This window comes from Amborella trichopoda, chromosome 2, assembly GCF_054954075.1.
Source record: "Amborella trichopoda isolate Santa Cruz 75 chromosome 2, AtrichopodaSantaCruz75HAP2 v2.0, whole genome shotgun sequence".
In the NCBI taxonomy this organism is placed as follows: Eukaryota; Viridiplantae; Streptophyta; class Magnoliopsida; order Amborellales; family Amborellaceae; genus Amborella; species Amborella trichopoda.
The window spans coordinates 55,765,734-55,779,365 of record NC_142337.1 but is presented as its reverse complement, the minus strand read 5'-3'; the positions used below and the strand labels follow the sequence as shown (position 1 = coordinate 55,779,365).

Genomic DNA, 13,632 nt, shown 5'->3' with positions numbered 1-13,632 from the left:
CTATCTTCGAAACCTTTATGATGACTAAGAAATTTTTTTTCATGACTAATTATGAAATTTAAAGATAAAAAAATAGTGCGGATCAAGCATACGTATAATCACTTAAAATCATGAACATGGAGACTCTAAATATCATATTACGATATGTATTATTTTTAGGCTTAAAATCTATTTTTTCTTTTATATGTATCAACTAAAAGGTTTTTAAACATTCAAATAAGGTTTTCGAATGGAATTTTGAAGGGGCCTTGCTTCTCCAATACAAGGGCGAAACCCGCCTGTTTTTGTAGATATGGTCATATGATGTAAATTCCCTTCTCTTCTCTGTCGGAACTGAAAAAACTTCTGATCCACGTCAAGCAAATTCAACGTCCGCCAAAGCTCCTCTCTCTCTCTCTCTCTCTCTCTCTCTCCTGAACATTGCACGTCACGCCAACAAAAGCGTCGCAAAAACTCTCTCTCTCTCTCTCTCCTGTAAGTTACTTAACAGGGAAGCTCAAAGCAACGGTACCCCAGAAATTGCTTTTAGGGTTTAGGCTCTTATGCCCTTTAAACCCTCCAATTTAGAAACACGAAAACAAGTTTGCTCTCTCTTCTCATCTCCTGCAAACTCTAGGGTTTCTCTTTACTGTTTTCAGGAAGAGCATAGGGGTTCTGTCTCTCTCTCTCTCTCTCTCTCTCTCTGTTGAAAGGAACAAAGCTTTCTCTGTCTTCCCTTATATCGAGGGAAGAGACCTAGGGCTTTATCTCCCTTCCGGGGATTGAAAGTAGTAAACACCCTGGGTTTTTCTGCCTCTTGTAGGTTTATCTCTCTCTTCCGGGACTATAAAGAAGACCTAAGGTTTCTCCATCGCTTCCCGGGATCAACGAAAACCTAAGGTTCTCTCTCTATTTATTTCTTCCTGGTACATCATGAAGCTTGCAGGCCTGAAATCTCTTGAGAACGCCCATGACGAGTCGATATGGGGGCTTGCTTGGGTCCCTGCAACTGAAACGAGACCTGCTCGTCTCTTGACTGGGTCTCTTGATGAGACTGTGAAGCTTTGGAGTACTGATGATCTCAGCTGTGAAGGAAGCTTGTCCGGTCATTGTCTTGGTGTTATCTCTGTAGCTGCTCACCCATCTGGTGTCATTGCCGCTTCGACCTCTCTTGATAGCTTTGTTCGAGTCTTTGATGTCGATACCAATGCCACTATTGCCACTCTTGAGGCTCCCCCTTCTGAAGTTTGGGGCATGAAGTTTGATCCCAAGGTACACTCTCTCTCTTTCTTGCTCTTCCTCTATATGACCTCTATTCTCGTGGCGAGAGGTATTCACAGAGTGGTGTTGCCTTAACATTCTTTGTTTTGGTATTATTTTTATGCTTTGTGTGGAACTTGTTTTTTATACTGTTTACTATTGCTTTTGTTGGTCTTTTGTTTTTTCCATTGAATCTCTACAATTCCTGGAGATGTTAGTTTGGAGTTCTATGCTGATGTGCTCTATTGTGAATTGGTTTTATATTTATTTTTATGTGATGTATATCTTATCCCATAAATATTTGATTCTTTAACCTTGTTTACATGAGTCTCTGAAATTTCAGTGTACGGTTCCATTTCCACTGCAATCTACCTTTGTATTTTTCTTCGTTTTCTTTGAAGTTTGAATATGAACTGTAATGTCTACAATCATAATGTTTAAAGAGTGAAACTTTTCTTTAAGTGATCTCTTGAAGCATAGGTCTATTGTCCTAATCAATAAGAACATTTGTTCTCAAGGGTTGGAATAACCAATGCACACAGGGCTCCAAAGGGTCTCTTGAGCTATGCGCTATCTCAAAATGTGGTTCCTGCCCTAGTGGGCCTTTGATTCCTAAATGAATTCCCACCGACAAATGTTGTGAAACTCTTATTGAACGAGGCTTCGCAGTATGATGGTCCCCATCATCTGATTGTGAATATAAACCGATCTTGTTGTTGGCCTTTTGAAGAAAATGTTTTCTCTCTCTCTCTCTCTCTCTCTCTCTCTCTCCACTCCCCCCCTCCCCTCCCGCCCACTCTCTCTTTCTCTCTTCTGGATGATGGATATTGCGCATTTGTTTTAGAGGAAGAGGGACTAAACAACGAACATCTACGAAACTCTCACCAAAAGATGCAATGACCCAATTGTTTCTGAAATGTCGAGGAAGAATGCCCTAACCACCTTAACAAAATGCGAGTTTTAGAAAGGGGATCCTCCATCTGCTCTGCGTCCTTATGTAAACTTGGGAATTGAAAGCATTACATTTAGAGATATCACGTAATTGTGTTTATATCGAACTGTGGATAGCCTAGTTTTGGTCTAGAACCCCCGTGTGGGTGGTATCTGATTCCCCTTTTATTTTCTTTCTTCTTTTAATATAGAACAGTTAACACTATAAAAAACAATGACTTTCTTTTAAGAAAGAAAAATTAGGCGACTTTTTTCTTTCAAGTGATTGTCTCTCTAGTATTTTCTGAAATATCTTATGCTTATTCATTTGCCCTAGACTTGGATTTATCTTGTTTCTTGGTATGCCAAAAAATATACATATATGCATCGTCTTTATGTTTCCAAGAATCCAAGCCAGTTGGAATCAGCACAAGCAACTGCGAAGATATCTGATGATGATGATGACAAAAGGAACTCATGCAGTTGGATTGAAGAGAGGCTCATTATTGGTGTTCACTTAAGTAGCGTGTCAGTTGTCTTAGAATTTGGTCAAATGGACCCAAGACAGCATGACTATATACAGCTCAACCTGCGGAACCAGAAACCCGACAAATTTCTAGTCTAGGTTGTCTAGTGAGTTGTTCTGCAGTCTCATTGGACTCTCTCAATGAGTTGTGGAAGTTTATCTCTAAGTCGCTGATGGTAACTAAAATTTCTTAAATATTTTGACTTGCCATCCAAGAATAAGCCATCCTTCAACTATCCTACCCTATGACATTTAATGCATTTCCTTCAGTAATCACTATCTTCTGTCGGGTCTAAGCATCTTAGGCTAGTTAAAAGGGTTCAGCTTTTACTTCTGTGGGCTAACACAGGGTTCTTGGACTGAATATGATTTTAAGGCTCTCCTAGGTGGTCTCTGAATATTTTCCCAATTCCTGCTGGATCGGGGTTTCCCCTGGAGCTGCCACTCAAAGTTCAACTTCGCACTACCTTCAGTAGGGAGATCCCATAATTCCTATATCTTATGTTTGTAATCTAACTATGTCATTCAAATTGTAGCACTGGTCTGATATAAGATTGAATCGGATTTGCCCATGGTTTTTAGGACATCTTACTGTGAGAGAGAGAGAGAGAGAGAGAGAGAGAGAGAGAGAGAGCGAGAGAGACCATACTACCCATGCACTCCCCTTTTATATTAATGAAATAAAAAAATGTCAGTACGTGCAGTCTGGAAATAAGACATATAGGTCCTAATAATGTGAATGAAAGAGAAATAAGCATCAAAGGACTTTAGCACTCACCCTAAAGCTAGAGCATAAATGTCACTCATGCCTGCTTAGAACAAATTGTTTGGAACAGATGATGCCCCATGGCTTTGGTGAAGATTTATGCCAACTGATTCTTAGATTTCACATATGGAGTAGACACCTTCTTTCTAGTAATGTTCTCTTGAATAAAGTGACAGCGTACTCCAATGTGCTTAGTTCTATCATAGAACATTGGATTGCTGACTATATAGGTTGCATCATTATTATCTCAATACATCATAGTCTCAACAATAGTAAATACCATCTCCTACATCAGCAACCATATTAATTCACATGCGGTATGTTCCATTTCTCTATATTCAGCCTTTGCACTAGATCTAGCTACAAAATTTTGTTTCTTCTCCATGTAACCAGATTTCCACGGATAAATGTACAATAGCCTATTGTACACCCCTGTCAGATGGAGAACCTGCCCAACCCTCAATGTTCTAATGATTTTTGGGCTTGTAAATCATACCTTGACCTGGAGCTCTCTTTAGATACCTTAAAATTCTATGAAGAGCCTCCGAGTGAGGAATCCTGGGAGAGTGCTTAAACCGACTCACAACACTCACTGTAAAGGCAATATCAGGCCTAGTGATGGTTAGACAAATCAGCCTGCATACCAATCTTTTGTACATTCTTGGATCGTCAAACAACTCCCCCTATGAGCAAATAATTTTACATTTGAATCCATAGGAGTATCGATTGGTTTAGCACCTAAAATTCTAGTTTTTGTCAGCAAATGAGTTGTATACTTTCTTTAAGATAAGCTAATGCCATGCTTTGATCTGTCTACCTCAATCCTAAAAAATACCTTAGCTGGCCTCAGTCCTTTGTTGTCCATAATGACAATGTCATCAACTCAAACAACTACGACAATTACCATGGAGTCCTATTTCCAAATAAACACTGAATGATCTGCATGGTTGTAAATCCATATACCACAACAATTTCACTAAATTTCTCAAACCATGCACGTGGGGACTGCTTCAGATCGTAAATGGCTTTCTTCAACTTACATACATTGTGTAGCTCCCCCTGAGCAACAAATCCAGGTAGTTGCTCTTCTTGTAAATTACCATAGAGGAAGGCATTATTGACATCAAGCTGCCGTAGTGGCCGATCCTTATTTACTACTACAATTTTAACCATTTGAATTGAATTAAGTTTAGCAATAGGAGCAAAAGTTTCATAGTAAACAATGCCAAAGGTTTGGATACGTCCTTTGGCCGCAATTTATCTGGCTTTTAATATCTTGACAGTGCCATTAGAATGATATTTTTCTGCATGAACCCAATAGTTCTTTTCCAATTGGTAACTCAGTAAGCTCCCATGTATCAATCAAGTTGAGTGCATCCATTTCCTCTTCCATTGCTTTCTTCTACCCAGTATGAGAAAGTGCTTCCTAATAAGATTTATAGATAGAAATAGATGAAAGAGCAAAACTTTGTTATGATGGTGACAAATTTGTATAGATAATCAAGTAAGCAAAGGGATAGTGAGTAGAAGACCTCATACCTTTACGAATGGCGATAGGTACATTATTATCAATAGACACAAAGTGTGAGTTAGAAGTACAAAGTGGATTTGTAGGTGAAGATGATAATTGAGCGGCTAGCTGAGTTGGTTGGAGTTGTCCATCCTTCACTTGTGTCAACCTTTATGGCTGCTCCTGAGGGACATCATGATGTGTAAATGGGATCAGCAAGGCCAGTGATTGAGGGTGAAGAAGAAGAATCAAAAGGAATAGGAGAGCAACTATCAAAGGTGAGGATGAGACTTCTTTCAGAGCATGACAAAAGAAATTTGTATCAAGCATACGATCCTCTTCTGAAAAATGGGGAGTATTTTTATAAAGGTAACATCTTCACAAGCAAATTTCTTTTGTAAAGCAGGATAATGGCAATTATAACCATTTTAGAAGCGTGAATACCCTAGAAAAACATACTTGATAGCTTGAGGATCTAACTTACCGTTGCCAGTTTCTAGCACATGAACAAAGCAAACACACCCAAACACTCGAGGAGGAACAACAAACAATGGAGTATCAGGAAAGAGAGCAGAGTTGGTGTTTTTCCATACAAAATTGAAGAGGGCATACGATTTATCATATAACATGAGGTCAGCAAGGCATCTCCCCAATGAACATATCGAACATGGGTATTAATTAGCAGAGTGGGGGTCACTTCAATTAAATGTTGATTTTTCTTTTTAGAAACCTCATTCTGTTGAGGAGTATGTGCATAAGAAGTTTGATGTAAAATTCCATTTTGAGTAAAATAATTTTGAAAGTTTCTAGAATAATGCACGTTAGCATTATTAGAATGTAAAACACACATTCTTATTGAATTGTGTTTGAATCTCCTTGTGAAACAATTTAAAAATGGAGAAATTCTCATCTCTCTCATTTATTAATATAACCATGTCATTCGTGAATAATCAATATAATATCTGACTAGATAGCTTTGTACTTTGGTAGGACCCCAAATATCGGAAGGAACAATTGCAAATAGAAGAAGTGTCCGTTTATCAATTCTGGGATATCGTTTATCAATTGTAAGACGAAATAGCACCCTATGATACTTGTTTAACTAACAAGCTCACACTCTAAAGTAGGCACAAACTCTAAAGAAGGGACTAACAACTTCAAGTTATTGAGAGAAGGATGGCTCAGCCGACAATGCCATACGAAGGGAGCAGCAAAAAAGTGAGGAGCAGCACCAATTAGGCTATGATCCAAATAGTTTAGGTCACCTAACTCTTACCCTCCATCAATCATCGTCCTCGTCCTTAAACCCTGTAGTACACAAGAAGAAGGATAATTTACTCGTATACAACAAACTGAAAGGAAGCTTTGGATCTCGCATTCTTTTTATATTTTATAGTCGTCCCTTTTTTTTTTTTTTTCTTTTTTATAAATGCCCTCATGTGGCACTCCAAGTGCCGACTCAACCTGAACTTCAGGTTGTGCCAAATCCAGAGTGCAGGTTGGCATGCTGACCTGGACTGAGGCTCAAGTCCAGTCGTCACTTGGAGTGCCTGCCGACAGGTTGGTACTCTGGTGTCTCGTGGCAAACCCAAAATGCGGGTAAGGACACCAAGGGCCGACCCACACCCTAGAGCACTTCAGCTCAGTTTGGCACTTGAAGTGGTGACCCACACTCTGAAGTTGGAAACCCAAAATGCATGCTGACCCGCACTCCAAAGCCATGAGGCAAATCCGGAACTCTGAGCCATGTGGCCACTCCATTCGGCAATGCAACTTAGAGCTTCAGGTGGGTGCCAACCCGAGGGCATTTTGGAAAAATTTAAAAAGAATGCGAAAAAAGGGATGTGGGTGTAAATATAAAAATTACCAGACATTTTAGATACGGCAAAAAAAAAAAAACTATATTTACAAAGAAATGTATGTATATTGCAGTGTCAGTTAAGCATCATATGTGTTTCCAGAAAAGGTTATACACATACTTTAGTATGAGATATGTACTTAAGAATTTGAACAATAAGCTTGCGCTAGGTCATGAAATAACTGCCAATCATGTTTATTTAGTATTGATATATTTAATGTATATAGTTAGAAAAACATCTCTGAGGTGTAGGTCTTCAAAAATGCAACACACAGGTTGGATGCTCGGGCATACAAAATTTGGGGAGTTCCTGTGCACAAAAGTATATTGTGGAAGAGAATTGAAAGGTACAAAATTGGTACAAAATTGGGGATAGCTCTCATACAAATTGCTCACTGCTATTCTGACTGTGCTGCGGTCCCTCTAGCAGCTGCCTCTCTTGCAAACACAATGTTAGCAGAGTTGGCTTCCCGCCAAGTATGTTGGAAACTGAATTGAAGAGGCCTGAAAATGTGAAATATGTGGTCAAAAATGGGTTTGATTGGAGGTTAAGGTGTTTCCATCACTGACCCCTTAGACTCCTCTATGATCAAAATTCCCATGACTCTTTATGATCCAGGATTTTCGGTTTGTAGGTGATCATAGAGTTTTTCAACAGTTGCTAATGTGGTCACATGCTTCATGTAACCTACTGTTGTGTGCTTCGTTGGGCCCCATTAGCAATTTAGCTTGAATCTTACTTAGAAGGAAGAACAGAGTACCTAATGGTTGTCAAGTCTTACATGGTGGTTTTCCTTGATTGATTTCAATCTAAATTGGCACTGAATGGTAGTTTTCAATTCTGATGTGCTTTAGATATTATCTCTTCTTTAGGGTCTTTGGCTAGTGAGCAGTTTTCTTTTCTTTGGTAAATAGTGAAAGTTATGGAAGAATCACAAAGGGTTGGTATAGCATCCACATCATGTGGATGCTCAGATGGTGCACGGGCACCCTCCATTGGTAAGGAGTAGAACAAATGACAATAGATGGCGTCAATTTAATGTGGTATTTTAAGGGTATGTTTGGTAACTACCTATTATCCTAATATTTCAAAATAAAATAAGATTTGTAATAATCATGATCTTTTTAGTTCTTAAGTCAAGTCTGATCAACCAAAATCTTTGCCTTGAAAATTAGGATAAGTTCTTATTATTTGAATCCCATGTAATTCAAGTCGGACTTAAATTTTATGGGATTTGATTTCACGGGCAGTCGCTAAAATCTAACGGGATGGGTTGCTTTCCTTTGCGCGCATTCCCCTCTACTTTAACCAATGAGAGAGAGAGAGAGAGAGAGAGAGAGAGAGAGAGAAGTAGTTTGTGCCGCACAAGCTCATTGAGCTTTTCTTTCACACGATCCATAGAGCTTTTTCCCCTTTCCTTTGACCACCTTACCCTCTCCTTTAACCAATAAGAGAGGGAGAGAGAGAGAGAGAGAGAAGAGGGGGGGAAAGGGTTTGTGTGTTACAGCTCCTTCTTCATACCAGGGCTTCGTCCCCCATTTATTTTGTTTTTTCGGTCTGTAGCTTCCATGGCGCCCTATCAGTTATCACCGTTAGTTAGGATTTTTATATTGGGCTCCAGAGCATGCTCAAACTTCTTGCAGAGGCGATCGTTGTCCATTTACCAATGACGCCCAATATTCTCCGGTGACAATTGCGGGGAATTATTGAGGAAATTGCAGTATTGTTACATGGGAATTGTAGATTTTATTGGCTAGGATAGTAGGTTGTTAAGGAAAGAATCGCTTTATGAGAATAACCAAGAAAGATACTTGATAACCAAGTGCAGGATTTCAAGCAAAATTCTGTAAGTACGAGGAGGCAGTCAAACATGCACAAAAAAGGACATATGAGGATAATTTGAGATCCAGAAATATGGAAAGCTAAAAGAAGCTCTGATTCAAATTTTCAAAATTTTGAATATTTAAATCCTATTTCATCGAACATAGCCTAAGTTTAATTGTTTTTCTATTGGTCGGATTGTTATGAAATTTTGAAGGTGTATGCACTGCTCCTAAATAAACATAAAACAAATCATTCAGAAAAATAAATTAACCAAAATACCTTTTTTGTTTTAGGGATATTTTGGTCAATTTATCAGCTTCAAGAAGATATTTTGGTCAATTTATTTTTTGCAAATTATTTTTTATATTTGTTTTAGGAGCACCTCATTGAGAGTGTGGATACCCAATATTTCAAGCAGTGTTAAAAAAACCGACTCAGCCAAGGTACTCGGGCGAGTCCTAGTACTCTTTGCGTCGAGCTACTCGGGCGAGTCCGAGTAACTCACCCGAGTAGAGTTCGAGTTTAAAAAATAAACAATCAACTCACAAATTAGAATATATATATAATATATACTTCAATTTAAGAACACTAGTCTTTGAATGGCATGATGGATAGTTCTCTCCCTTTTAGGGGTGCAGGGGTGCTTTTGTAAGAGGTCTCGGGATAGAGTCCTCTTCACAACGATTGTCTTCTGATTTGTCACTCCTGATTTCTCTTAGAAAAAAAAATGACAAGGTTATAATAGAGGGATTCGAACCCTCAATGTATAAGACAACAGGCCTACACGCTACCCAGCGTGCCACTTGAATGTTACTCGTTAAGAATGGAACATTATTATCGTATAAATGTATGTACCATGTACTCAGGGCAAACTTGCCTCGCCCATAGGGCAAATCCGAGTTACCTGGCCGAGTTTCAAAATGCTGATTTCAAGTTAATACAATATGAATAAATTATTTAAATTCAAATACTATACGCACTTGACCGTCCATTTTCTTCCCTTGCAATTTTAATTGTTGGATGGGTGCTTGTGCACCATTTAAACATCCGCATGATGTGGACAATATATGTTTCCACGACAAAATAGGTACTATCATAGTACATACATCAGTGAGAGATAGCTCTATCTTCAATTGCGCTCTAGCAACTCACTTCCTTAAGTGCTGCCCACTAATTCGTGAGATGATGCAGACCAAATAATATGAAGACACAATTAGGAACTACAGGATCTCCATAGGACCTGTGCTTCCTTTTGTGCCCCATTTAGTCACATTCAGGCAGTGGTTTTCTAGTGTTGGCCCAGCTCTATGTTTGAATCATCTTCATTATCTCCCTCTTTACTTTTTTTGGTCAAGAAATAATGAGGATACCTCATGGGAGACTGCCAGTGAGTAAGCAAACTTCCATGATAATGAGCAGAAGTGTTTGGTGCTTCCTTGACTGCTGGGTAATAAAGTTTTCAGGTCTTTGGACCATTTGATCTTGACTGCGAATTGTGACAGCAGGGTTTCGCTATCAGAAACTCTATACATTATAGAGCTACGAGATCATTGTAGATGGCACTGGTGTGGTACATCGTCTCACAACACTTGAGGAAAAAGTTAGATGAGCAATTAGCTCTCCTCTCTCATCCCTAGTAACTGTTTTTTCTTTTATTTCCATGAATTTCTAGCTTGAAGCACTTAGTGCCATCTCATTAATGGTAGTTGATTGATGTGTCATAACCTCAATTTGTTCATGGGTCACTATGTACTTTATGCCTTTGTGCCAAATGCTGGCCATTGTGGTGATGAAATTGGATGCACCCAAAGAGACATCCTAAGTTTTGGAGCATCAAGGGACATAAATTTCTTACTGTTAGGTGGCTGATATGTATTTCCGTATCAAGATGGGCTTTGTGGGGATTGGAAAATAAAAGTTCATGAACTCAGCTTTGATGGGCCAATGGTGGTCAAATTTTAGGGGTGGTTAAATCTGAAAGAGTTTGATAAGTGGCAAATATGACTTTGCCTGGTCTGGCAAGGGAACTAACTTTAAAAGAAAGAATACTAATGCGTCTCTTTTTTTATTTGTATATGAATACCAAGGTATTTGGAGTCTGGAAGAGCATCAGTGGTATAGGGGTGGAGTTCAAAAGTGGTATCATGTTCCTAGTGATGAATGGTAATTGGATTCTTGGAATAGTTTGGTATTAGTCTGGTTTCTCCTTCAGTGCCTCCTCTGATCAGTTTGATTTATGTTGCTATTTTCAATGTGCTACCTTTCCCGAGTTGCTCTGTTCTGATTCATTTAGGAATGAACTTATGATGCCCATTGAATGCAAAGGGGAATCCTTCCTTTTGGTGAGGTTCTCTTTAAAGTGATGCACCTTTGCTTTTGTCCTAGCTTCTATAGTTTAATTCATTGCAAGGGATGTGAATGCCGTTAATTAGGGACAAGTATATAATATGACCATTTATCTTTCAAGGAGGTCACAATTACCTGTGGCCATTAGATTTAAAATCAGACAGTTGGGGATGCACCACTGACCAAGCTCAAACTTCAAAAGAAAATTTATCGATCATTACAAAATTTTAGAATATGATATCTGATGGTTTAGAATGATTATGACCTTGTACCAAAAGAAATGGTCTTATAGTTCGATTTGTTATTTGTTATGAATGGGCGAGCTCACTTATATATGATTCCACAGCTGTTTCTTAAAGTTCTGACAAATGTTGTTTGATCTATTCCTTAGTCCCTATATACACAAAAACAAATTCATCATGTATTGAGGTCTTATTTAACCTGCCAACCACAATTCTCCTAGGATAATGGATCTCTCTCTCTCTCACAAACACACACACACACAGTGTCACCCACATGAATATACAAATGTCTGCTGATCTCTTACCTACTCGGGTGATTGCTTTTGAAGAAGGGAAAATATAGAATGCGACCATTTATGTTTGGTACCAGGTCATCATATTAATCTTGACCATTGGATGTGAAATTAGGTAGCTGCAATTATTCCATTGACCAAGCTCAAACTTCAAAAGAAATTTTTTCGAACTTTGATTCATATCCAAGCTATCAAATTTCACATCGGATAGTTGTAAGTAATTGTGACCACCATGTATTAAAGGTAAATGGTCGCATTGTATACAATTCCTTTGAAGAAACCTAGTTTGCTGATGGTTAGGTCCCATTTTCTTGGTTGTAATGTCAATCATCATTCTCATACCAATTTATGGATCTCTTTCTGCATCTTTCTCTCTCATGCACCAAATTTTACTGAACTCAGGCTGCTCACTGTTTCATCCTATTTTCCTGCTCGAAAAGGCTAATCGTCTCTCTCTCTCTCTCTCTCTCTCCAGGGTGAAACCCTAGCTGTTGCTGGTGGAGGCAGTGCCTCCATCAAATTATGGGACACTGCCACATGGAAACTTGAGGCCACCCTCCCTGTCCCCCGTCCTGAGACTCCCAAGCCTGCAACCTCCCCAGCTGACAAGGCTGCTGCCAAATTCATCCTCTCCATCGCCTTCAGCCCTGATGGCAAGCGCCTCGCATGCGGCACAATGGATGGAGCCATCTCCATCTTCGATGCAAATTCTAGAAAGTTCCTCCACCACCTTGAGGGCCACTTCATGCCCATTCGCTCCTTAGTGTTCTCACCAGCTGATCCTCGTATTCTCTTCTCTGCCTCTGATGATGGCCATATTCACATGTATGATTCAGATGGGAAGACCCTTGTGGCCTCCATGTCAGGCCATGCCAGTTGGGTTCTTAGTGTTGATGCAAGCCCTGATGGGGTGGCTGTCGCCTCAGGTTCAAGTGATCGAACGGTGAGGCTTTGGGATTTGTCAATGAGGGCGGCAGTTCAGACCATGTCGAGCCATGGAGATCAGGTTTGGGGGGTTGCGTTTAGGCCTCCAGGTGGGACAGGTGTGAGAGCAGGGAGGCTTGCGAGTGTTTCAGATGATAAGAGCGTGGGTTTGTATGACTATTCGTGAAAGTGGGTTCAAGAATGTAATTAAATGTGGAATCGGTTGAAGGCGCATTCAAGCATAGGTTGGCCTCTCTAGGTTTTGCAGAGATGCTTGTGGGTTGTGACTTTTGACCCATGTTGAGCTAGGTTCTTGTTGATGTAGCAATGGCAAAGAGGACTGGAACGTTTTTCGCTTTTTTCCTGGTAGGGAAGGTAGGTTTGAGCTTGTCGGTTGGTTGGGTGGTGCGTGTGGTTGTGAGCTTGAGGTTGTAGGTCTGCCCAGGGGTTGAGGTGGGTCGCCGTTGGTGTAACATTGAGGGAGAGCTCTGATATATTTATTTATTTATTTCTGTTTTCCTTTTTTACTCATGGCCCGTGTTATTCTTTTTGGGATTTGTAATGGGTGGGTTGGCATTCTGATTTCTTCTTCTCTGGCAACCAACCGTATTAACAAGAAAAGGAAGCACCGTCGTCATAAAACAGGCCTTTCCCTTTTTTTTGTCATATTAGTTTCTTTGAGATTTGTTTTATAGTTGAACTGAAATAGTGAATTTTTGTTTTGGGGGACTGCTCTGCTTCGAAATTTTAAGATTTCAACAATACAATATTTTGCACCATCAGGTTTAGAGAATATAACTTACATAATTTACCTTGCAAAACCATCTTCATGCTTGTCTTAAAAAACTAGGTGGAGGCTACAAAATTTAGCCAGAGGTCCTAGCTTTTGGTAGCCACTTTGGCCATAGGGCTGGCCCTCCTAGCCAACCACTAAGGCTGGGCCTAGACTAAGGCCCATTTAGCCTGGTCCAGACTGATCCTCTAAAGACCCGGACCAAGCCCAGGTCAACCCAGCCCAGGTCAACCCAGCCCAAACTGGGCCTAACCCATTGCGGGCCCTCTAAAGACACTTGGGCCTAACCCATTGCGGGCCCTCGAAAGACACTCTCTCCTCATTGCTCTCTATAGATATGAATAAAACTAACTTCCCTACCTGTACGTGGGCCCTGATTT

The 13,632-nt window shown here is 39.8% G+C and overlaps 1 protein-coding gene across 1 annotated transcript; it reads left to right on the top strand.

Moving 5' to 3' along the window:
• Window positions 1-244: 244 nt before the first annotated feature.
• On the top strand, window positions 245-12,986 carry VIP3 (Transducin/WD40 repeat-like superfamily protein). Its single transcript, XM_088858710.1, has 3 exons — window positions 245-474; window positions 803-1,251; window positions 12,011-12,986. Exons 2-3 carry the CDS (start codon window positions 913-915, stop codon window positions 12,644-12,646), a joined length of 975 nt encoding a protein of 324 aa, XP_088714836.1. The 5' UTR covers window positions 245-474; window positions 803-912; the 3' UTR covers window positions 12,647-12,986.
• The last annotated feature ends 646 nt before the right edge of the window (window positions 12,987-13,632 follow it).